The following is a 25,257-nucleotide window of genomic DNA, read 5'->3' as shown; positions in this document are numbered from 1 at the left end:
ATATAGATTGGCATTAATAAATTGGATGAAACATGATATATATGTCGTTTAATATAGACTTCGTATCGATCAAGGTATAGGAGAATGGAGATAACATAAAATTAAATGTACCGTCCATATAATGTATGTTTTTTATTTTTTTTGTGTTATAACGTGACTAATTATTTTATATAAAGTATGTATAGAAGTGAAACGATGTAAATATTAAATGCACCGCTTCCATATCTATCTACTAAAAAATAAACTAAGTATATTATTGTTATTATTTTTCCTTTTTTAGTAAGAAAAAATTTTCCCTGACAAATTTTATATCATTAAAAACATTACAATTACAAAAATAACGAAGATCACATGAACATTTAGCCAACAAAGTTAAGTACATATACATGACATATATTATGTATATACAACTACCTGTTAACAGGACCAAACGGTCGCCTATGCCCCCAAAACAAATATAGATACCATTGCCTATATAAATAAGAGACACCATATTATTCCATTGTGACTTGCTACCATTGCTACATAAAAACATCATTTTCCATCGTGTCGCAATATCACTAACTAAAATATATTACATAACATGACCCGTTGACCGCTGTCATACATATAAACAGGCCATCATCTTGACCCTAGCTATGGTAACGGCGGTTCCAATGAAGGACCGCAATGGTGGTTCTTCGAAACTAGGTGATTTGCTTGGCTATCGTGGTTGGCAGCACGATGACCGTGATGATGGAGATCATATCCGCGGTGGTGGAGATATAATTGGTGTGCATGATAAGAAGTTAATGAATAGTAGTACTCTACTTGAGGCTGTGGATGAAGATCATGCTAAGTTCTTGACAAGATTGAGACAAAGAATGGACAGGTACACAATAGGTCATTTTGTAGTATTAACCTTTTTTGTTTTTTCTTTAACTTGCATTTTGTTTATTGACATTCATGAAGATTAGAATTTACTAAACATCTAATATTCAAGACTTGTAAGATATATATATATATATATATTAGGTAAAATATAACAACTATTAATTAAAATAAAATAAAAAAAATAATAGATTTTTCTTCAGTGATAATCACTGTGTATCATGAAAATCATCGTACATCAGTTGCTTCGTGAATTATTGTGCATCAATTTAACCATGATCTAAAAGTCAATATCTTATCTTATTTGTTTTACTTTAATACTTGTTTTACAATACCCAGCCCATATATATATATATATATATTTATATATATAAGCGAGCATGGGGCTGTTATGCACCCAACTTGGGTGAAAAACTCTCACATACCAATATTTTAATATTTTAAATAAATGCTTGGCCACATGATTTTTATGGTTTAAAAAAAAGTTATGTAAAGGGTTTTTCACCCAACTTAGGTTGTCTAACAGCCTCATATTCTCTTCCATATATATATATGGGAAAAGTGAAGGTGTGAGACAGCACCACCCAACTTGGGTGAAATCCCCCTCACATGCTAATTTTTTAATCCATAATTTATAATGAATAAATGATGGCCCCCCATGCTTTTCATGGATTAAAAAATTAGCATGTGAGAGAGATTTCACCCAACTTAGGTGCCTAACAGCACCACCTTCCCTTCCCCATATCTATCTATAATATAACTAAAAGAGGGGGTTGGGGGTACACTTGGCACCCCTAATCCACCTCCTTGAGTTTAATCCTCCCTCCTTATTAATCCTCTAATTTTTCTTAATATTAATCTAAATTAATTTACACTTTTTGGTTTTCCATCACCAATTTACACTTTAACCCCAATCTAAAACAATTAATTTACACTTTTTAGTTTTCCATCACCAACCCAATTTAAAATAATTAACTTACACTTTTTGATTTTCCATCACCAATTTACACTTTAACCTAATTTATATGTAATTATACTTTTATATATATAGTTTACACATTTAGAATATAAAAAACTATAAATTTTTTATTTAACTAAAGTTGAAAAAAAATGGGTAAACTGAAATCAATATTCATATGGAGTTAATTTTCGTATATTTCTTCGTTGGGCGGATAATTTTTGGAGTATTTTGACCGATGGAGTGGCTCTTCAACTAGCAAATTTTCAAGTTGATTTCGGTACATCTATTTAATATATTTGAAAATCTAATTTTTTAGCTTTAATTAATATATTTTGAGACTACCCGTCCATTGGACGGACCTGATCACTAGTATATATATATATATATATATCAATCAATACATAACTAAAACATGATTAGACTTGAAGTTAATAACCACATAAATAAATATCATGTGAAAAATAATAATTAGTACATTATAAATAACCAACAAATAAAGTTTAGAGATAAACACATCAACATATATATAACATTGCTATACTTAAAAATAAAATAACAATCAAGAAAACTACAACTTCTCCTACCAAAATATCATATTAAATATAACGAGTAAAAGAAAAAACACTACTATAAGTTTAAAAACCTAGCTACGCAGCAAATTAATGAGCAAAATTAAGTAAAATCATACATCGCACATAAATATTGAAGTAATAAAGATATTAAACAAGTGAAGTAGGACAACAAAAGATTAATTATTCAAAGCAGAGGTGCCTAATTACCTGATCGATGAGAACATGCTAGGCAAAATCCCGTAGATCGATCATTATATATTGTTAGGATTATATATATGATGATCACACGTAGTTGATGATGCAAATACTCGTAGTTGTTTAATTACTAACTGTACAAACAGTCCAATTGTAAAGCAACAGGTCGTGTTTGGTTCACATATTTTGATGTAATATGATAGAATTGAAATTAAATTACGTTTAGTTGTCAAAAGATGATGAAATTTCATTCGTTTGGAATGTAAACATTCATTCATTGGTGGAATATCTACTCCTTGGGACGTTATTGGATAAATTTCATTCTTTATCTCTCTTGAATTTTCAAAAAACAAAAAACTTTCAATCAAATTTCATTCTTTCAGAATCTAATTCCTTTAACAAATTTCATTCCTTATCAAAACATTATGTGAACCAAACGCGCCCTAACTGTACAAACAGTCCAAGTAAAGCAACGGGGAGTGCTTGAGGAAATTCAAGTCCCCCAATTAGACAAAATGGATTGTTTAACAACGTAGCGAGTCTTTGTCGCCGCTGTTCTTTGGATCTGGAGACACTGTGTTTTGGCTACCTAACGTTGTGTGTGTTACGTGGGTGCGGGTAAGGATCGCCTTTCACCATTCGGTAACTATGGGTACTCAAGCTACATTCCTTGACCGTTTAAAAAACAAAATAAGAGATATATATATACAATATGCTCTTTTAAGATTTTGGGCATTTCGTTGCGTTTACTTTTAGAAATTATGAATGATATCTGATGGTTTTTTTAATTTGAGTCATCTTCTAAATGACCATGATTTAAAGAGTTCGATCAACACCACTAGACGTTATGTTGTTACATAGAATGCATTGTACGGGCAAAATTTCCTACCAATAAAGCCTTTAATTGGAAAATTAATTCTAAATATAGTTTGGACATATCACAGTCGTATTGATGTCGCCAATTTTGATTTTAACACGATATTAAAGTGGAGATGCAGTAACTCGATCATGAATTGAGAACCCAAATTAAGTGGGTGAGTCTTGGAGTCTTATTCATTAATTTAAATATGAGTTCGAGTTCTGGTATATACAAAGTTTTTTTTTTTTTTTCAAACAAGCCATTTTATAGTAGTCGGAACCTGGTTATTAAGAAAATTTAAGCCTAAATTGAGTGACAAATGATTCAAATTAAAATACATCTTTTCAATATATATATACCGAGACCTTGTTCTTTTTTTCTATAATAGACTTAATAATTAAGAACATAATGCATTCAGTTAAATTTCATGTTCTTTTTTTGACTTAATAAACAAAAATAACCGTCAAATACTTATTTTTTACTTAATGTATACAAACATTATTTATACATTCAGTCACTTAATACATTCAGAACCTAACGAGTACAAAAACAAAACAGGCCCTAAGAGAGGGTAAAATATTAACTTTGAAATTGATAGTGTTTAACCGATCAAGAACTTCCTAACATTTTGAAATTCAATCTTGATAATAAACTAAGTAGTTAATTTTGAAATTCAATCTTGATAATAAACTAAGTAGTTAATGAGATTAAAAGCTTCCAGTTTTAGTTAAAAAAAACTAGAATTATGCTCGAACAATGCAGCGACGGTGGGGGTAGTAATGGGGAGGCTGTAGTGGTGACGGTGGTGGGAGCGGTTGTGGGGACGGTGATGGGCAACGATGGTGGTGAATATAAAAGTAATTGATATTAAATGTGATATTATAGTTATTTTAAATATTGAGAGATCTATACCTTAAATTATTTCACAAAGGGTATTATAGATATATTAAATGAAGATGTTTAAATTAATGAATAAAGAAAGAAGAATATTTTTGATTTTCCAAAGACATAAAGTTTAAGGAAAGAAAGAAAGACTGATTTGTTTTATTAGATAGTTAGATTAGGTTTAGTTTATTTATATATTTTATATATATTAATGTCAAATTGTCAATTCATATATGATATTTTTAATTTAACAAAGCGTCATATGTAAAAATATAATAATTATACGGAGTTTACATATACTCGATCAAAATAGTCACAATGTGAAAGCTAACCATGTTCTTATCTATCTTAAACTACATTGAATACTTCTACTTAATGTCGCGTTTGTACGATGTTGAGTGTTTTAATTTGGAAAAGGAGATGGGGGACCTTCTGAAAGTCTTTACTATATCTGAGCCTTAATTGATGATATGAAAAGGATGGGTCACATAAAGAATACTACGTTGTTTAATTTAACTAATTGATTGGTAAAAAAAGACATATATACTCGTAAACTATACGAAATATAATCTTAAATATTCACTAACGGCCAAGATTGAAACCGGACTTCTTTCTAAAGACATGAAAACGGACCAGGATTCCCTCAAGTTGAAACTCCAATTTGAGTTAAGTTGAGGGGATCTTGACCATTGAATGAAAATCAAGGACCAAGATTAAAAGATCATTATTGCATCTTAACCCTTAAATTTCATCTAAAGGCTAAGAAACTTTTAACTTAACCCCTCAAATTGAAAGTAACTTGAGAGAATCTCCATCCCATAAAACCTGCTAAAATTTAAACTTCAAAACAAAGGTTGGTTACTACTATAAATATTATTATTATATTATTATAATTTTATAAATTATAATATAATAATGTTTAGGTCCATGTTACAAGTGTATGTATTATCCTTTGTAGTTCTTCGAAAAGTATGTAGTTAGATTTGTTCACGTATATATTATCATGGTTTCATTAAATGAGAGAAATCAACTTTCACCTTCTCAACTGCTTTGCCACATACTCACATGTAACCTAAACACGCATTGATTTTTATAGATATGGTTCGGCAATCCTTACTATAAAATGTTCTATATATTCAAACAACCCTATTGTCATTTTTTTAATATAACACATTAACTTTTTTTTTCTTTCTAATTAATAATATCTAGAGAAATGAAAATATAGTAAATTAGCTAGGTGATATATACATAAGATCGAGTTTACTATGTACATGCATCAAGATTCATACTTTGAGTTATAGTCTTTGAATTTAAAAAATAATTAATTATATAAAATGTGTGTAAATTATTTATGAATGTAATAAACTTTTGTACATGCTCTAGAGGGTGTCCTCTATTTGAACGTTGTTACAAAAATATCTTAAAAGATTATGTTTATCATCTCTTTTATTGTGTAGCTTCGTCATGATGGGTTATGAATACTAGTAAAGTTGTCTAGCTACAATTGATCGACCTTACACCACATATATATCAAGACAAACGAATAGATGAGCCTAAATATGGATATTTTTAAAAGCAAAAAACACTGTAAAAAGTAAACTTCCAATTATATTGATTGGACATATTTGAATCGACGTAGTATTATTCCAAAAAAGTTTTAGACCATAATACGCCATATATATCACATCATCAATCAAGTTACAATGCATGTGCCTATACAGTTATTCTAGAATGTAAAGTAAAAACTAAAGTTTTACTCGAACCACATTTTTACGTGAAAAGAAAAAAGACGAGCGAGCAAAAAATGACGCTGTTAATTTTTCTGTAGTAAATTAAAGACCAAATTAACACAATAAAAATTATATATCCATACATCTCCCGGCCGTTATAATGTATCTTGTATGCCAGAATTTTAATTTTACGATTTCTAATCATATGCTAATATACCATTTCTAGTCTATACAATTAATTGCATGAAATAATTAATGAAGTACTTCATTTCTATTTTTGTGTCGGTCGGTCGATCAATCTTTATTTTTATATAAAAACAAATCCTACTGAAGACTACTATAACTTTGTAAATGTAGTTGTTTTGTATACTACTGTACTAGAATGGTAACCGCACGCAATGCAGCGACGGTGTTTAGTGTTGGCAGTGGCGTCGACAATGGGGTAGAGATGTATTATTAATGTAAAAGTTATTGATTAATTATTGGTTTAATTATTTTAAAAATTAAGAGATTTATATTGTAAATAATTTCACAAAGAATAATATAGATATGTTATGTTATCTTAGTCTAATTAAGCATGTGATATATAAATTAAAGATGTAAAAAGAAGAGGGGTAATTTCTTAATTGCTTAAGAATAAATGGTTCAGTTTGCATTATAAGGGAAATTATAGATATAGATTATAGATATAGATACGTATACATGAATTTCCCACGACATTCTGTTAACTTATTTATATTTTCTTTTGTAGCTACGAACATTTCATAGGCACACCTATTTAATTTTAATTAATTACTAAATACTCGTATAGTAATAATATTTAATATTTAATTTATAGAAACCCATTTAAATCAATTAGTTGGAAGTATGTGTTAAGAATTTATTATGAAAGACACACTTGTCGCTTTATGGAAGTACGAAGTAGTAGGAGAAAGTTATCGATCGCTAAAACTAACAAAAATCACTTTAATCAGCTCGTCTTGAGCTGTATTTTCATTTCCTAATAATATTTTTTTTAATGATAAATTTTGAGCTTAATATTATTTCCTATTCATAGATAGAGGATCTTTATTTTGAAAACTTTTTTTTTTTTTTAAAAAAACCGTGAGAAGTCTTAATTTTTATATTAAATCACATGTTTTTTTTTTCCATTCACATGTGAAACGTTATAAAAATATATGTTGCAGAAGAAATTTTTTTCAAAACTTTATATATAGTCGTTTGTCACATGTGAACAAATTCTTTCACAAAATGCTATTTTGAAGGTTTCTTCAAAAAGTTTCTTCAACAACAGACATTTTTATATCATTTCACATGTGAATGAACAAAAAAAACATTTGTTAAAGAGTTCTCATGGTTCCTATAAAAAAATGGTTCTCAATATAAGGAAACTTTTCATATATATATAGTGAAAAGTTATTTTGAGAACCATTTTTTGTGCAAGAACCTTTGAGAACTTTTTAAATCAAGCCCAACCGATGATTATTCTTTACATGAAAATTGTTTTTTGATTGTTTTCTGAATAACTTATGTGTAATTTTGAAGTTTATAATTGTATGGAGGCATGTATTATTATATGTTATATAATTATGTGGAGATTTGGATTCTTGATCACATGTGCACGAATATTGCTATGATTACATGTGATCGACTTGCATACATGTGATCATAGCAATATTCTTGCACATGTGATTAAGAATCAAAATCTCCACATAATTGTTTAACGGATGATAATCCATGCTCCACACAATTATAAATTTCAAAATTACACATAAGTTATTCAGAAAACAATTAAAAAACAATTTTCATGTAAAGAACAATCATCTGTTGGACTTGATTTGAAAAGTTTTCAAAAGTTCTCGCAAAAAAAATTATCAAAATAACTTTACCATATATATATATATTCATCTATTTTTAATAATAATATTTATGTAGCTGAAAAAAAGATTTAATTAAGTGACACAATCAAAGATCACTACGTCAACAAGTTACAATAGATTTTTTGTATATATGTTTAAGAATAATACATATAGGATGAAGTTGACGTAAAAATGTAGATAGAAAATTACACTCATATATCTAAGAAGATAATCAACATCAATAGTATTTGAAATGATCGGTCTTTTTTTTAAATAAAAAAAAAATGATCGGTAGTAACGTGTTGAATAAATTAAGAACATAAGACCATCCACAACAAGAATGTCCATATAAAATTTGTGGTGACATGGAGGGTGTTTATAGAAAGACTATTGATGTGGGTGGTGATATGGAGGATGTCCATCCATGGTTGCTTGTAGAGAATGATGAGAAAGAATGAGGAGAGATAAAAGTCAAAAACAAAAGTTACTTTGTAATTTATTTGGTTGTTTGTAAGAAGGATAAATATATTATTGTTGTGGGTAAAAAGTGTTTGTGGGAAGAATGGATGAAAAGCTGACGTAGCATGTTGATTAGGATGTTTGTTAGAAAGATATCCTGAACTGATGCGGATAATCTAAACTCCTTTAATAATCACACCTTATATATGCTATATATATATATATATTCATTTTATACAATCATTTCTTTCACTATTCAATTCCATTCCAATAATATATGAAAAGCACAAAATATCTGTATAATTATATGTATACCCGTGTGTCACATAATCCAAACCCAACAATAACCGGTCGACGAACACTATTGCCTTGGCATGTGGCATGAACTTACTAAAGTTACGTATTATATTTTTAAAGTAGATCCACACCAAAATTTAAATTCTTTTATAAACCATACTACACATAACACATAGCATCGTGTGGATACGATTATAGTAAATAACCAATCATAGCAACATATATTACATAAATACTTTTATATAAGGAAATGAAAACGTTGGGAATTTGGGATAATAAATACTAGTAACTTCGTACTATATATATGACTAGTGCCTTTATCGTACGCTCAAAAGTGATCATTATTTGGTAATAAATTCTTACGAGTACAATCAATAGATGAGCTACCCAAAATATTAATTTTATAAATAATAATTTGAGGTTCGACCATAAAAAAAAAAAAAAAAAGACAGATAAAGGAGCGAAAAAATTTAGAAAAATGTTTAACTAAAAAACTTGTCACTATGAACATATATAAATGATATGGTTAAAGATAAAATATATAAAGAAAATATTAAATTAAAATAAATAAGATTGTATAAGGTTTGGGTTGGTAGGTTGAAAAACTCCGACCGTAACCCAACCCACTAAAAGTTTCAGGTCAGAAATTCAACCCTGACCCACAACCCGCCAACCCATGACGCATGGGTTGAGTTACGGTCAGAAATTTCAACCCTGACCCACAACCCGCCAACCCATGACGCAACCCATGTGACCTGATAAGCAAATATATATAAATATAAAATATGACAAATCAACCAATATAAAGATTTATCATTGATGGTATAACCTGAAAACGAATGGTACAAGAAAGAAAGAAAGAAATACGAGGGTATTGTTAGTACTTTACACAATGTTAATAAACTTACCGTCTCATTCCACATCATTTATCATCTCACAAAATTTTGAATCCTCCTCTTATTTCAGATTTGAAGTTACTTTAGGTTAGAAATATTGAAAATGAGAATGAGGCGTATGGATTAGTGTAATATGGAGTATGAGTTATTATATATAACTCAATTATTTTAAAGATATCGGGTTGCCGGGTCGACCTGACAACCCAACAACCCAACTCGAACCAAACCCATAAAAAATCAGGTTGATGGGTTGGTGGGTCAAAAATACTCAACCCTAACCTTGTTTTTTCGAGTTAGGTTCGTGTTGGGTCGAAATTGACAGCCCTAATTGATATCTGTCTTGTAATATTTTGACTGAAATTTGATTAAAAAGAGTATTTTTCGTACGAACATTTCCCTTTTACATTTGTTTTTTTAGAACGAAATTGTTTTATTCTTTTTCTCATTTCTCTTTCTATAAAACAAAATTTATTTATTAAATTAGAGTGTTATTAGTGACGACTTTTACTAGACTATTTGAGTGCATTAAAGATTATACTTTGTCATGCGAAAATTTAGGAGTTGTTTCTTTATGTATAAATTACTAGTTTTTATGCATGTAATAAGCTACTAATGATAACGCATAGAGCTGTCATAATCATTTTCTCTTAAATTAAACCTCTTTAACCTTGTTCGCAACATACCACTTTTGTATAGCCACCATTTCTTTCCCCCTTTTAATCAATAGTTTGGGCGGTGCAGCTAATTTGTCGACATCTTCCTTTGCTGAAACGACACTAGTTCGTGCCGTTTGAGGATCTGTATCAATAGCTAGCCTTTGGAATTGTTGTTGTGCCGTTTGAAATTGTTGAAACTGTTGTTTTTCCAACTATTCTTGTTGTCCTTGTTAAATTTGTTCATTTAACTGGTTCGAATACGATGTGTTTATTAGACCATAGTTGCTCAATTGGCCCACCGCATTTGAAGACGACATAGATGGAGGAGATCCCATGGTTAGAAGCGCTTTAAAATTGGCATTGATCTACACTCGAGATGACGACGGTTGTGATGAATGTTGTTGTGAAAGGTTTTTGGTGTTTTTTCTAGGCATTTTTGTGGATAGAGAGAAAATATAAAATTGAACGAATTGCATTTTTTGTCTCTGTGTTATCACACCATTTGCAACTTTAATATAAACATGTGAAAAGTGGCGAAATGTATCCCTGTGATATCATACCTGTCCAACAGTCATTAATGCCCCCATGTGCGTCTCACGTGCGGGGTAATTGAGTCATTTACACCCTCCCACCCATATATATATACACCAGAAACCACCCCAGATTCACTTCAATCGGGTTTTTCCATCGCAAATGTATATATATATATATAGAAAGAGAGAGAGAGAGTTTCCTTATTTTGAGAACCATTATTTTTTGTAAGAATCATGAGAACTCTTAAATTATATATTTGTTCACATTTTCTGTTCACATGTGACTAACGACTTTATATAAGGTTTTGAAAAAAAAAATTTATTGTACAACATATATTTTTATAACGTTTCACATGTTAATGAACAATAAAAACAAGTGATCCAATATAAAATTTAGGAGTTCTCACGGTTCTTACAAAAAAAAATGGGTTCTCAAAATAAAGGTATATATATATACATATACATTATGTGTTAATCCATAACCAAACAGAACACATCGATGATTACAACCAATTACTTTCACAATTAAATCAAAAAACAACACATCCATTATTAGAAGCAATTACTTTCACCCAAAAAGAATCTCCAAGTAAATAGAAAAAAATATTATCTAATCTTTTTGTGTGAAAATTATTAAATCTATATACCTTTTTCAAGTGAATTTCCGCAATTTTCGGCCACTGATTATTTTTGATATCCAGCGATCTCTCCCCACACAAATGGATACCTACCATATTTGATGTAAGCATCACTCATCCGTTAGATAAAGGGGCATCTGTCTTTGCTCCCTCTTTCTTTTTTGTCAGTGTCACAACTCCGGGAAACCACCACCACGAATCGTTACCACCAGCTGCCACATCCCTCGGGTACAACGAAAACCCAGATCTAAGGTGGGTTTAGATTGAAGTAGTGATTAAATAAATAAAGAAGATTTGGAATCACTATGACCGTGGATTTGATATCACTTTTGATTTGTATATGTGTATAAATATATATGATATAGAAAAGAAAGAAGAAATAAGAGGTGGTCCGGTGGTCATGTAGCAGCGTGAAGGTGGTCTGGTGGTGGCAAAATTGGATACTGCTCCAGCGGCAGAGGTGGTGGCCGGCCGGAGTTACTCAAAGAGAGAAAAACTCAGGAGCTGATGACTTTGTTGATTTGTTAAAGCCATTACAAATTTTCCTCTAGTAATAGTTGATGATTTTGTGGATTTGTTTATGAAATTTGTGGATTTGATAAATGTTTTGGGAAGAACTCCCGATTAAAGTGAGTTTGGGGGTGGTTTCTGGTATATATATGGGTGGGAGGGTGTAAATGACTCAATTACCCCGCTCGTGAGACGCACATGAGGGCATTAACGGCTAGATTCTAACGGCATGTTACAATTAGACCAAAATTGCAATAGGTGTGATATCACAGAGATACGTTTCGTCACTTTTCACATGTTTGTATCAAAGATGCAAATGCAGTGATAACACAGGGACCAAAAATGCAATTCGTTCTATAAAATTTGAATAAAGTGTGATGAAATGGGGTAAAAATAATGTAAAATGTATAAAATTTGAGAGACAAAGTATATAGGGTGAATTGCGATGAAATGATGTAAAATGGTGGTGTTTTTATAGAAAAACTTAAAATATAGAAAAACAGAGGAGGAGTGGGGGCTTCAAAAGTAACGGTTATTTTGATAACGATTTTCGTTTTTCTTATATTGCAACGGAAACTACAAAACCGGGCCGCACAACCACAAAACTGGGCCCCACAACCACTTCGTACGCACGTCTACAATAGGGATAAACGGCTGGACACCGGCCTTAGACGCCGCCCTGCCAACAACGTCCAAATTGGGTGTGGCGTCTAACGGAAATCCGACACACCTATAAGGACCGGCCTAAGAAACAAACTTAACTTCCAAGAATTCCTAATCTACGCGACCCACTGGACGGGTTGGCTTTGTGCAATTCGAACGCACCATGCTTGACACATTGGCAACCTGCGACTCGAGCACACTAAACGGTTGTTTATTCTTCACGCCCAACAACTTATTTGTTCAAATAGCAAGCAGAAAGTATTTCTTTGCATATTGAGGATGTGTCATTAAAACATAATTAAATAATGGCTCTTGTGTCAACATTAGCTTGTTGTCTCCATGGAAAGACCATAATATATATGTATAGGTTTTTTCCTTTAGAGCTACAAGGAGGCAATAGCCCAAAGTTTATATGGATAATGATACTAGACATGTAATGTTGCTATATGAGATATGTACATACACCTGCTTAAAACAACTGATATGTGTAGGGTTGAGACTGAGACACCAAAGATCGAAGTACGATATGAGAACTTATCGGTTGAAGGAGAGGCTTATGTTGGTGATAGGGCTCTTCCGTCTCTCTATAATGTCACCTTTAATTCAATTGAGGTGCATACATGAACTTTTTTTGCTCATTTTCTCTTTGTGCATCTACCTTTCTCATACTTGAAATAAACTTGTAGAGCACACTGCAATCGATCGGTCTGACTCCTTCTAAGAAGAGAAATGTGAAGATCCTTCAATCTATTAGTGGAATCATCAAACCATCTAGGTATACTACTTTGTTTTATTCACATTTTTCTTAGATGATCTCATTATCTAGCTTAGATTTTTGTAACTTTCTTTTCCGGTTTTCATTTTTGTATCAAATATTTTGATTAAATACAGGATGACACTGCTTTTAGGTCCACCAGGTGCGGGCAAAACCACATTGCTGCTAGCACTAGCTGGGAAACTTGGCCATGATTTAAAAGTAAGATATTTCTTTTCAAATCGGGTAAGGTAGTTTTAAATTACGTTGCGTTTGTTCACTACTAGACGGTGGCTAGCAGGTGTCTGGAAATGTCACATATTGCGGCCAAAAACTATCTGACTTCGTTTCTCAAAGAACATGTGCTTATATAAGTCCAAATAACCTTCATACTGGGGAGATGACAGTGAGAGAGACATTAGATTTTTCAGGACGATGTTTAGGTGTTGGGCCAAGATACAAGCAACTTATTGAACTCTTGAAGATGGATAAAGAGGAAGGAACCAAGGTTGATCCTGATATCGGTTCGTTCATGGATGCCACTGGACACTCAGGCAAAGAAACCAATTTGATCACTGATTATGTTCTCAAGGTATTACAGTAACCAAATTTAAAATGAATTGAACATTAGCTGCTTTTAATTTCATTTTGAGCTTTTTCATTCAATAGATACTTGGTCTGGAAGCTTGTGCCGATACTATGGTTGGTGATCAAATGAGAAGAGGAATCTCCGGCGGAGAAAAGAAGCGTGTCACTACTGGTACGTTGTATCTCGTTTGCAACATATCACTTTTCATCATTCTAAACCTTCTTTTCATAGAGGTGACAATGTGACATTATAATCAAACTATGAAGAAACACACCAAATATATACAAACCTACGAAGAACTTTTGTTAAAAAGTGTAGATTATCTCCAGAAATATATGAACGATTGTTGTTGGAAGCTTATTTTATACTGTAGTTAATCTGCTTTAAGAGACAAACAGTGTAGACTAAATTAGTAGTGGTTGTAGGTCGGTTGACCCATCCTGGCTCTCACTTAATGATCACCCATTTTGGCTACTCATTATTACCCATTACTCAACTCGCACTCTGAACTAGCCACCTCTGCTTTTACATCTTCAGAAGTCCCACCGATCCACAATGTTTGCATAAATAAACAAAAAGTAGAAAACTACATACAAAATAATGAACCTAACAACATTATCTGGTTGCTAAATTTTGGAGAAAAAAACTTGGTACAGGAGAGATGTTAGTCGGGCCTGCGAATGTCTTTTTCATGGATGAAATATCAACTGGTCTTGACAGCTCCACTACTTGGCGCATCACCAAGTTCTTAAGACAGATGGTTCATGTAATGGATTTAACCATGGTTATTTCTCTTTTACAACCTGACCCTGAGACATACAAACTTTTTGATGATGTCATATTAATGTCAGAAGGTCAGATTGTGTATCAAGGTCCTTGCGAAAATGTTCTTGAATTTTTTGAATGGATGGGATTCAAGTGCCCAGAAAGGAAGGGGGTAGCTGACTTTCTTCAAGAGGTAACTTCAAAGAAAGACCAAAAACAATACTGGTTTAAGGAAAACGAACACTATAGATATGTTACAATCCCTGAATTTTCACGGGCTTTTAAGTCTTTTCATATCGGACAGAAACTTGAAACAGATATTCATACTCCTTACGATACATCCATAACACATCCAGATGTTTTGGCCAAAGAAAAGTATGGAGTATCTAATCTTGAACTACTGAAAGCATGCTTTGATAGGGAGTGGTTGTTATCAAAGCGTAACTCTTTTCTGTACATATTTAAAACGTTCCAGTTGACATTTATGTCATTGGTAAGCATGGCTATGTTTTTCAGAACTGAGATGCATGTTGGAAGCTTAGAAGATGGGGGGAAATTTTTCGGTTCACTTTTTTTTGGTCTTCTTATTGTAATGTTTAATGGGATGGCAGAGCTTGCACTGACAGTTATGAGGCTTCCGGTTTTCTATAAACAAAGAGATTCATTGTTGTATCCAGCCTGGGCTTTTGCCCTTCCCATTTGGATACTTAGAATCCCGTTATCTATTATGGAATCGGCAATCTGGGTGGTTCTTACATATTACACTATAGGGTATGCTCCAGACGTCACCAGGTAAATATATCAAGAGCATGAATAACTTCTCAGTTTATATATTTATTTATTTATCATTATACTTGTTATTGATATTTAACAGTTTCATTGTTCAGATTCACTCAGCAGTTCTTGACCTTCTTTGCCATACATCAAATGGCGCTTGCCCTTTTTCGATTGATTGCTGCTGTTGCAAGAACAGAAGTACTTTCAAATACATTGGGTGCCTTCACCATGTTGCTTATAGTCACCCTTGGAGGGTTCATAGTGGCTAAGGGTATAACTTTTATTCACTTTTTATGTGGGGAAAAATGACCTGGCGGGTGGATTGAGTAACAGGACAAAACTAGTTATTTTGACACTTGACTATTCTTTTGTGACTGTTATAATTTTCAACAGAAGATATCTCAACCTTAACCGTTTGGCCGTTTTAACATAAATTGATTATAAGTGACCCATCACATGTCTTATATCCTTACAACATTCTTAAATATCCTCACAACTCTCAACGGGTTGGATTACAATGATGGAGGATCCCTCAACATTATAGTGTACCCGTAGACACAGACATGGACGGAGGGAGACCCACAAAAAAACTCTCAGTAGTCTTCTCCTTTTCTCTCAACCTCCTCACCAAATAATGTAGTCTATGACTTCTATATATAGGATTCAGACCTGGCCATCAAGTTTGCTTATATTCCAAATAAACTTGTTCCGATAATTGAATTCTAGTGAACTAGACAACACAACCATTCCTAGATTTAGACAACATAATTTAGAAAACTGAATCAACAATCTTCAATTTCAGATAACAGTGAGGCATGGATATCATGGGGATTTTATGCTTCTCCTATGATGTATGCACAGAATGCCTTGGTTTTAAATGAGTTTCTTGACAAAAGATGGAGTACGGTGAGTTCTCTAGCTTATTTAAGTATTTTTTTCAACCATGGTTAAGTTTACTACATTTCTTAAATAAATGAATGTGGAAGTCTAGAAGTAAATAATTAAGAATATTGTTATTGTGACATAATGAAGTATCCTTGATGCAGCCAAATATAGATCCCCGGATCAATGCATTAACTGTTGGGGAAGCCCTTCTTAAATCACGAAGCTTTTTTACCGAGGACTATTGGTTCTGGATATGTCTTGGGACTCTCATTGGCTTCTCAATTATCTTCAACGTCCTATTTATCGTTGCACTAACTTTTCTTAATCGTAGGTTACCTGCAGTAAATCTTATCTTCTTTCCCCATTTCTTTCTTTAGAATTTGACTCTACAAATTCTTTTCTTCTAGCTCTTGGTGATGCTAAACCGGTTATCAGAGAGGAAAAGGACATAAATAATTCGGAAAACGGTAACAGAAAAGAGGCTTATGAAGGTGGGCTTCTTCCACTTTTATCATCATTCATAGCATTAATAAAAATATTCGACTTGATAAAAGAATTTCTACAAAAATAAGTTGAAACTGATACATTTATCACCATATATGCACGTTTAAAAGTATACTATGGCTACACACACGATTGCTCTTGCCTAAAGATATTGGTTGTAACAAATTAATCTTAGACTATGTTTGCACCATCTTTTTCTGCAATTATAAGCGCAAAGTTTCTTTTGATTTTTTTTTCTATCTTTTGGCTTATGTATGTATGCATTTTTTACATGGGTATAAATGATAATTAAGAACTTGGCATTTATCTACAAATTTCCTTAGCTGTGTTCAAAAAGTACTATTTGAAGGATAATAAGCTAAAGAAGACGTCCTTTTGACATGCTATGAATTTGAAGGTATTGATATAGAAGTGAGAAGCACCCCAGAAGAAAACAATTCAAGCGCCATTGCTCAACGTATGGAAAGAAGAGGAATGGTTCTGCCATTTCAGCCTCTTTCACTTGCTTTCAACCATGTCAATTACTATATCGATACACCATTTGTTAGTAATCTTCTTAAAACCCTTCCCTGTATAAACTGTATCGAGTCTAAGCAATAAACATAAATAGCAGGCTGGTCAAGTTTGGTGACTGGTCATAACTCATAATGGGTTCAGGTCAAAACAGACGGATGCTAATCTTCATGTATGGGTCAAACGGGTCTGGCAAGGCCCACCAACACTTCTTTTGAATTTAGTAACTAACCATTGTATTTAATATAATGATTAGTATGGTTTAAAACACAATCATATGTAAAAGGATACTGAGATCATTTAGATACACAGTAGATGACTTTTAACCCGTTTAACTGGTGTCATCAGTTTGAGCTGTTTGAGTTTTAGGCCTATTTATACTTTACCTGTTTGACCCATTATGAATAAAATACAACCGAGGTTATAATTTTTTATGCAAACTGTTTGACCCATTATGAATAAAATACAACCGAGGTTATAATTTTTTATGCAAATGAGCTGAAATTATCATCTCTGTGCTACCTACAGAAAATGTAATTGTATGTGATAAATGCTGATGACAAAAACCATAAATGATTCTTTGACTAGGAAATGAAGGCTAGAGGGGTTAAAGATAATAGACTGCAATTGCTCAAGGATGTTAGTGGTACTTTTAGGCCAGGGATACTTACTGCACTTATAGGTGTTAGTGGTGCTGGGAAGACCACCCTAATGGATGTGCTAGCAGGTCGGAAGACTGGTGGATATACTGAAGGAAGTGTCTTCATTTCAGGATACCCAAAAAATCAATCTACATTTGCTCGTGTTAGCGGCTATTGTGAACAAAATGATATTCATTCACCGAATGTCACAGTTTATGAATCTCTTTTATACTCTGCATGGCTACGTTTATCCTCAGATGTTAACACAAAAACACGCAAGGTATTTTCTTGTTAACTAATGCCTTTTTTGCATATAGATTTGTGCGGTTATTGTATTGGTGATTGCTTGATTACTATGAACTGTAGGTATTTGTTGATGAATTAATGGAACTAGTTGAGCTTCATCCTTTACGAGATGCAATCGTTGGGCTGCCTGGAGTAAATGGTCTTACAATAGAACAACGGAAGAGATTGACAATAGCTGTAGAGTTGGTGGCAAATCCATCCATCATCTTCATGGATGAACCGACATCTGGTCTGGATGCTAGAGCCGCAGCCATAGTCATGCGTACTGTAAGAAACACAGTTGACACTGGGAGGACTGTTGTATGCACAATTCATCAACCAAGCATAGACATATTTGAATCCTTTGATGAGGTTTGTATCATAAGCTCTGAAAAGATAGAGGTGACAATATAAGCACATCTGGCAGGTTGGGTAATGGGTCAGACCTAGTTTTTCTTTTTTTTTTTTTGTAACCTGATTGGTTGGTTGGACGTCAAAATGCCTTTCATTAAAAGAATAAATTTTTTATAATCGCTTGATGTTGAAAATATGCTGGAAATGAAAAAGGTTAAAGTCGATGATAATTAAAATGGTGTTTTTCAGAATTGATCTAGGACATTCTTATACTTTGGGCAACCATCGCATTCCACTTCTTTCCTTATAGATAAGCTCTGTATTTTAACTGCTTTGATCTCTTAGAAGCAAAACCCACGTCATCCCGTTCATAAGTTATCGTTTTACATCCATTTCTGTAAAGATCGATGGCTATATTGCTGATATTAATATGACTATGATCATAAACTTTGCAGTTACTTTTGATGAAGATCGGAGGTCAAATTATCTATGCTGGACCTTTAGGCCACCAATCTCACAAGCTTGTGGAGTATTTCCATGTGAGTCTGCAAAGCCAGATCATATTAATATTGGAGTAAAATTTCCTCTAAAAATCCTATTTATAGTCAATTTCAGGAGTGCCAAAGATCAAGAATGGTTATAATCCTGCTACTTGGGTGCTGGAAGTGACTTCTGCTTTGGCTGAAGTTCAGCTTAATGTTAACTATGCTCAGATTTATGCCAACTCCAAGCTTTATCAGTAATATCTAAACCTCTCTATCTAGTGTAACTGTTTTCTATGTATTTATTAATATGTTTTCATTGACTTTCTGTGACATTTCCAGAGATAATCAAGAACTAATCAAAGAGCTTAGTGTCCCTCCAAGTGGTTCCAATGATCTACATTTTCGAACCAAATACACTCAACCTTTCATCATACAGTGCAAAGCTTGTTTGTGGAAACAACATTGGTCGTATTGGAGAAATCCTCAGTATAACGTCATTCGCTTTATTACTACCATCGTCATTGCTGCTCTATTTGGTGCTATTTTCTTCAAAAAGGGTGAAAAGATGTACGGCCATCATCGTGTTCCTATTTATTTTCTCATAACTTCAACTTGGTTCTTTTCCTTTCTCTCCATATTTGAGAAGAGTATTGATGCATAACGGTAATCTTAACATGACAAGAATCTGCTACTTAACTGTCAGTTTTGGTATGCAGACAAAACCTACAAGATCTTCTAGACGTGTTGGGAACTTTGTATGCTATTGTTATTTTTCTTGGAGCGATCAACACAAACTCTGTCCAACCTATAGTTGCTGTGGAGCGAACAGCTTTCTATCGTGAAAGAGCTGCAGGGATGTATTCATCATTTCCTTATGCAATTGCCCAGGTAAGGAATGAATTACAAAGTCTACAAATAACTGATGAATTAATAATAACCTGAATGTCAACATTCTGCAGGTGTCCATAGAATCTATATATATCGTAATCCAGACTAGTATTTACGCCTTGTTTTTGTACCCAATGCTGGGGTTCGAGTGGACTGCTGCCAAGTTTTTGTGGTTCTACTATTTCTTGTTTATGAGTTTCATCTACTTCACATTATTTGGCATGATGACCATGTCACTAACACCTACACCCCAAATTTCCTCTGTTTTGATATACTTCTTCACCTGCCTTTGGAACTTGTTTTCCGGGTTCATCATCCCAAGACCGGTATGTCATTCGTTACACCTTTCTTTCTTCAAGACTTGCAACATATACTAGTTAATGTAACTTCCTCAACCCCCACAGCTATTAAGATTTGACCACATTGACGCTGAGCTAACCAAAGTTTTGGTTTATATTGAGTTCTACTTATAATGTTTAGAAGATGTCAACATAATAAGAGAGGAATTATATAAGAGTCGTTATATGTTTCGTGCTTACTTCAGAAAAATGTATTGTTTTTCCAAGATTTTAAATGTTTATGACCCGGGACTAACTTGACCAAAACTTGCATATTTCTTCAAGTCCATCTCGTTAAAAATGTGTCTGCACATTGCATTTTTGTGCAAATCCATTCCATAAGTATGATAATTTGGTAATAACAATGGAAACTACTAATAAACTTAGTATGGGCATTATATTGCAGCAAATACCAATATGGTGCAGGTGGTATTACTGGGCACACCCTTTCAGCTGGACGATCTACGGTCTCATAGCTGGTGAACTGGGTCAGGTCGATTACATGTTCGAGGTACCAGGAGCTGGTAACATGACTGTAAAAGGGTTCATTAAAGAGAGTTTTGGGTTCGAGTATGACTTCCTTCCGGTGGTGGCATTAGCACATGTTGGTTGGATCATTCTATTTTTCTTTGCATTCGTGTTTGCTATCAAATTTCTCAATTTCCAGCACAGATAATAGTTGGGTTTTATCTCTATGTAATCAATTTATGTTTCTCAATGAACTCTTCAAATATTAGCTAGACAATGGTTGTAAAACAGGCCAAAGGTCAATTAGTATTGGGTGACAATATATGATTTATCAAAGGAGAATGATTTATCTTCTTAAAAAATTAGTTTAAAAATCCTCTTAATAACTTTAAATGATGACATATGAGTACCGTTAATTCTCTTTCCTAATCTCACCCTTGATTTAAGAAGATCTTTAAGCTATTATATTAAGAGAATTAATCATTTCCTTTTATCAAATGTAGCTAAAACATGATTGATTGTTTTCTATTAATGGACAAGTGATTTGTTTTTCAAATGACACACGTCTCTTTTATTATAGACTAGAACTAGAATAGTTTCCATGCGTGAAGGTGGATACTTCCTCCGAGTATTTTAACATTAAAATAATCAAATTTTCCGTAATTGAAGAGGACCCTTATAACTTTAAAAGGGTGACGACGGCTAATTCTACTTAGCTACCAATCTATGATTGTCTTTGAATAGTGGTCAATGATGGTGTAAAATGAGCCTTTAACTTTAATTATATTTATCTAATGAAGCATTTTGTTTTATATAACTAATAAAATATGATAATACGAAAATTGCAACCATTAAATTCGTATATATTTTATGACGATTTGTTTGATAACGAAAAGGATATATCCACCTGATTGAATGGACAACGTCGGGGTATATTTGTGACCGCGATACCTCGATATTACCTAGTCTAAAATTAAAGTTTATTATTAAAAGAAGAACTATAAAAAAAATGAAAAGTTTGGCTTACGTCGCGCTCGTAAAAAATCAAGTTCCACTTATTGTCGTTTGTCAACCGGTTTATTTATCTATTTGAATTAACCATGACCATTACACGAAAAAGAAAAAATGTCTAAATAAACATATATATTGATTATTTTATTTTTTTCAAACATTCAATTGGTATTTTATTTATTTTGGTTATTTTATTTGTCTTGTTGGTTTATTTTTCACCTACATTTAATTTGTTATAGCTTAAAACCAACCCTTAAAACCTTTCTGAATGGTAAATTTGGGTCTAATAAATACAACTATTACTCAAAAATCTGCCCACACAAAAAGAAAAATACACATAAACATGTTTTTTAATATAAACACAAATATACTAAAGATTTAATTTAATACCCACTTCATTATTTATTAATTTCTGAATAAATACAACTATAAAAATAATATCGATCTATATAATCCATAGAAATAGAATTTAGGATATATAACTCCGATCCTTATGTACACCATAGAATCACCAGAGCCCAAAATATATATTTAATCTGCCAAGTCAATGTTTCTGCTAGCTAATTAAATAGTACTCATATAAACTCATTTTTCTTAACGACTTTTGAAGTATATTTATACATTTGAGTTTATATGACTTTTTGGGTTGCATATTGTTAATCTTATATTCAATGCATATTTTTAAACTTTTATTCAATGTCATATACTCTCCCGTATATTTGTGTAACTAATATATAATACAGTATAATTTTTGACTTTTTGTTTTTTACCTTTTCAGAGGAGCAATTCATATTTGGTTCATGGATGGAATATATTCATGAATGGGTTTGAATGACTTGTGGTGAAAGAATATTCAAAGTTTTATTACTAAATAATAAATTACATCTAGAACTTTGATTAGAAGCAAGAATGCATCAAATTTCAACTCCAATAATAAAATTATTAATTAATTTACTATAAATTTAGATATTTATTTATATTATATTTTACGACAAAGACTTTAAACTTGGTTAAAGGGAAAAGAGCTTGCCAAAGAATATTAAATTAAGACTAATTTCCTCCAACCCTTAAACAAAGATATTAACGTCTCTTGTATCAATTAATTTACATCCACCACCATGTAACCACCACCGTCACCGTTGCACAACGCCGCCACCACTGCCGTCGTTACCACACCTTCATTGCTACCACCATAACCGCCGCATCGCACGAGCATCCGTCTATTTTGAATATAAGAGTTCTGATCATCAAAATCTTTAATTAATGTGTAAAATGTTAAAAGCGCAATGACATTCATTAGACGCAAAAATTTACCAGGGACGTAAGAAACGAAACGTACGAATTTCCAAATCTGTATATATATGAAATTTATGAACCACAGTTTTCAAGCCCAATTAATCTCACTACCATCTACGTACAAACTACATTACTACAAGAAACAACTAAATATCTTGTGACATCTCTCTCACCATATCGAACACATACTCTTTTACATGGAATCACAACAAACCAACAATAATAACAACATAGTAATAATAATGGTCCCTTTTCCGGCACAAGGCCATCTCAACCAGCTTCTCCACCTAAGCAGTCTTATTACCACCACCTATAACCTCCCTATCCACGTCATCACCACCACCACCCACGGTCGTCAAGCCACCACTCGAACGCCGTTGTTTTCCAATATTCCCAACATCCATTTCCATCACTACCAAACGCCACCCTTTCAATCCCCACAACCCGACCCAAATGCCACTATCAAATTCCCTTCACAACTAATCCCAGCTTTCCATTCTTCAATGCATTTACGACAACCTTTTAATGACTTACTCTCAACCCTTTCGCATGGTGCGAAAAGGGTGGTTGTGATCCATGATTCCCTCATGGGTTCTGTAGTTCAAGATGTCAAGTTGTTGGCCGCGGATAATAATGTTGAAACTTATATGTTTTATTGTTGCTCGGCTTTTGCTTCCTTTTGGTACATGAATGACGCATCAGCTGGCAAGCTTAAACTTGACGAAGAACTTGAATTGTTATTAAAAGAAGTTCCTTCTAATGATGATTGTTATACTATGGATGATTGGCAATTTATTGCTTCCTTAGATGTATCTTACAAGACGTTTTCATCTGGTATATATATCTATTTTTATTTTTATATATAAATTATGTACTTTTGAGGTCTATTTGATACTCGTATTTGTTTTTAGTTATATTTTTATCCTGACGGGGTTTACAAACACTTTATAGGTACAATTTATGATGCAAGTAGGGTTATTGAAGGCAAATTCATTGATCTAGTGGAAAAAGAAAATTATCAAAATGATAAAACACTTTGGCCTCTAGGCCCGTTCAACCCGGTTGAGATAAAATGTGATTCTAGTCATAAAAGACATAAATTGTTTGAATGGCTTGACAAACAAGAGCCTAATTCGGTCCTATATGTTTCATTTGGTACTACAACTTCGATTAGCAATGAGCAAATACAAGAGCTTGCTCTGGGTTTAGAGAAAAGCGAGCACAAATTCATTTGGGTGTTGAGAGATGCGGATAAAGGCGATATATTTGAAGGTGAAGTTAGAAAGATTGAATTGCCAAAAGGGTTTGAAGAGAGGGTGGGAGAGAATGGGTTGGTGGTAGTAGACTGGGCGCCCCAGTTGGAAATATTGGGACACCCGTCCACGGGAGGATTTATGAGTCATTGTGGGTGGAATTCGAGTATGGAGGGTATGACCATGGGTGTTCCTATTCTTGCGTGGCCGATGCATTCTGATCAGCCACGCAACGCTATGTTGATAACTAAGGTTTTAAATGTTGGGATGTATGTAAGGGATTGGACTCAAAGAAAGGAGATGGTGAATTCGGGGGTGATAGAAGACGTGGTTAGGCGATTGATGGCATCAAAGGAAGGGGATGAGATACGGAAAAGGGCAGTCGAGCTTGGTGATAGGATTCGACAATCCATGGAGATTGGTGGTGTTACACGGTTAGAGTTGGACTCATTTGTTGCCCATGTTACAAGATAGGTTAAAATCATGAATTTTTCATGCAAATTATTCATGATTCTTACTTAGATATATTGATATGAAATCTTGATCATTAGGGTTAATTATGCTAGATAATTGGATAATTAATTGTGTGACTATGTGAATTTTTCGTGTGATTTTTCTGCTTTGCGACAGTTCACTAAAAAATTCATATCTTTTAATCCGTATTGAGTTAGAGGTCGTACTTTGAAGTGTAGATTCTCAAAACATATGGCTAAAACTTTGTAGTTCTGGTAGAAGTCTGAATCGGACCAGAAAAAGGTCTAAACAGGTCGTGAAGCTACTGGAATTTCCAGTGAGCAACTATGTGCTTATATGATAATTGATTGTTTTGTATATGTTTAAGGCTTACGCAATCAAGGCAACTTGATGT

General features: G+C 33.0%; 2 protein-coding genes across 2 annotated transcripts; both read left to right on the top strand.

Moving 5' to 3' along the window:
- The first annotated feature begins 493 nt into the window (after window positions 1–493).
- Window positions 494–21,168, top strand: LOC122594458 (ABC transporter G family member 39-like). The gene is made up of 20 exons (XM_043766913.1): window positions 494–871; window positions 13,075–13,195; window positions 13,270–13,358; window positions 13,475–13,559; window positions 13,639–13,929; window positions 14,007–14,097; window positions 14,583–15,483; window positions 15,579–15,739; window positions 16,271–16,374; window positions 16,515–16,680; window positions 16,761–16,844; window positions 17,255–17,400; window positions 17,959–18,291; window positions 18,378–18,668; window positions 19,106–19,189; window positions 19,256–19,389; window positions 19,475–19,702; window positions 19,852–20,023; window positions 20,095–20,349; window positions 20,768–21,168. Exons 1-20 carry the CDS (start codon window positions 639–641, stop codon window positions 21,035–21,037), a joined length of 4,239 nt encoding a protein of 1,412 aa, XP_043622848.1. The 5' UTR covers window positions 494–638; the 3' UTR covers window positions 21,038–21,168.
- A 2,101-nt stretch (window positions 21,169–23,269) lies between these two features.
- On the top strand, window positions 23,270–24,863 carry LOC122585834 (zeatin O-glucosyltransferase-like). Its single transcript, XM_043757958.1, has 2 exons — window positions 23,270–23,970; window positions 24,088–24,863. The coding sequence occupies exons 1-2, from the start codon at window positions 23,334–23,336 to the stop codon at window positions 24,861–24,863; spliced, it is 1,413 nt and encodes a 470-aa protein (XP_043613893.1). The 5' UTR covers window positions 23,270–23,333.
- Window positions 24,864–25,257: the final 394 nt, after the last annotated feature.

This window comes from Erigeron canadensis, chromosome 1 (assembly GCF_010389155.1).
Source record: "Erigeron canadensis isolate Cc75 chromosome 1, C_canadensis_v1, whole genome shotgun sequence".
Classification (NCBI taxonomy): Eukaryota; Viridiplantae; Streptophyta; class Magnoliopsida; order Asterales; family Asteraceae; genus Erigeron; species Erigeron canadensis.
Note: the sequence above shows the minus strand (reverse complement) of the source record. Positions and strands in the feature narration are given on the sequence as shown.

What these genes read in the sequence shown, in the direction of transcription:
- LOC122594458 (XM_043766913.1), top strand. Translation starts at nt 639, where the DNA reads ATGGTAACGGCGGTTCCAATGAAGGACCGCAATGGTGGTTCTTCGAAA. An exon ending in GCCAACTCCAAGCTTTATCA is followed by an intron (nt 19,390 to 19,474) that starts GTAATATCTAAA and finishes TGACATTTCCAG; the next exon opens with AGATAATCAAGAACTAATCA. An exon ending in TTCCTTATGCAATTGCCCAG is followed by an intron (nt 20,024 to 20,094) that starts GTAAGGAATGAA and finishes AACATTCTGCAG; the next exon opens with GTGTCCATAGAATCTATATA.
- LOC122585834 (XM_043757958.1), top strand. Translation starts at nt 23,334, where the DNA reads ATGGAATCACAACAAACCAACAATAATAACAACATAGTAATAATAATG. An exon ending in TTACAAGACGTTTTCATCTG is followed by an intron (nt 23,971 to 24,087) that starts GTATATATATCT and finishes AACACTTTATAG; the next exon opens with GTACAATTTATGATGCAAGT.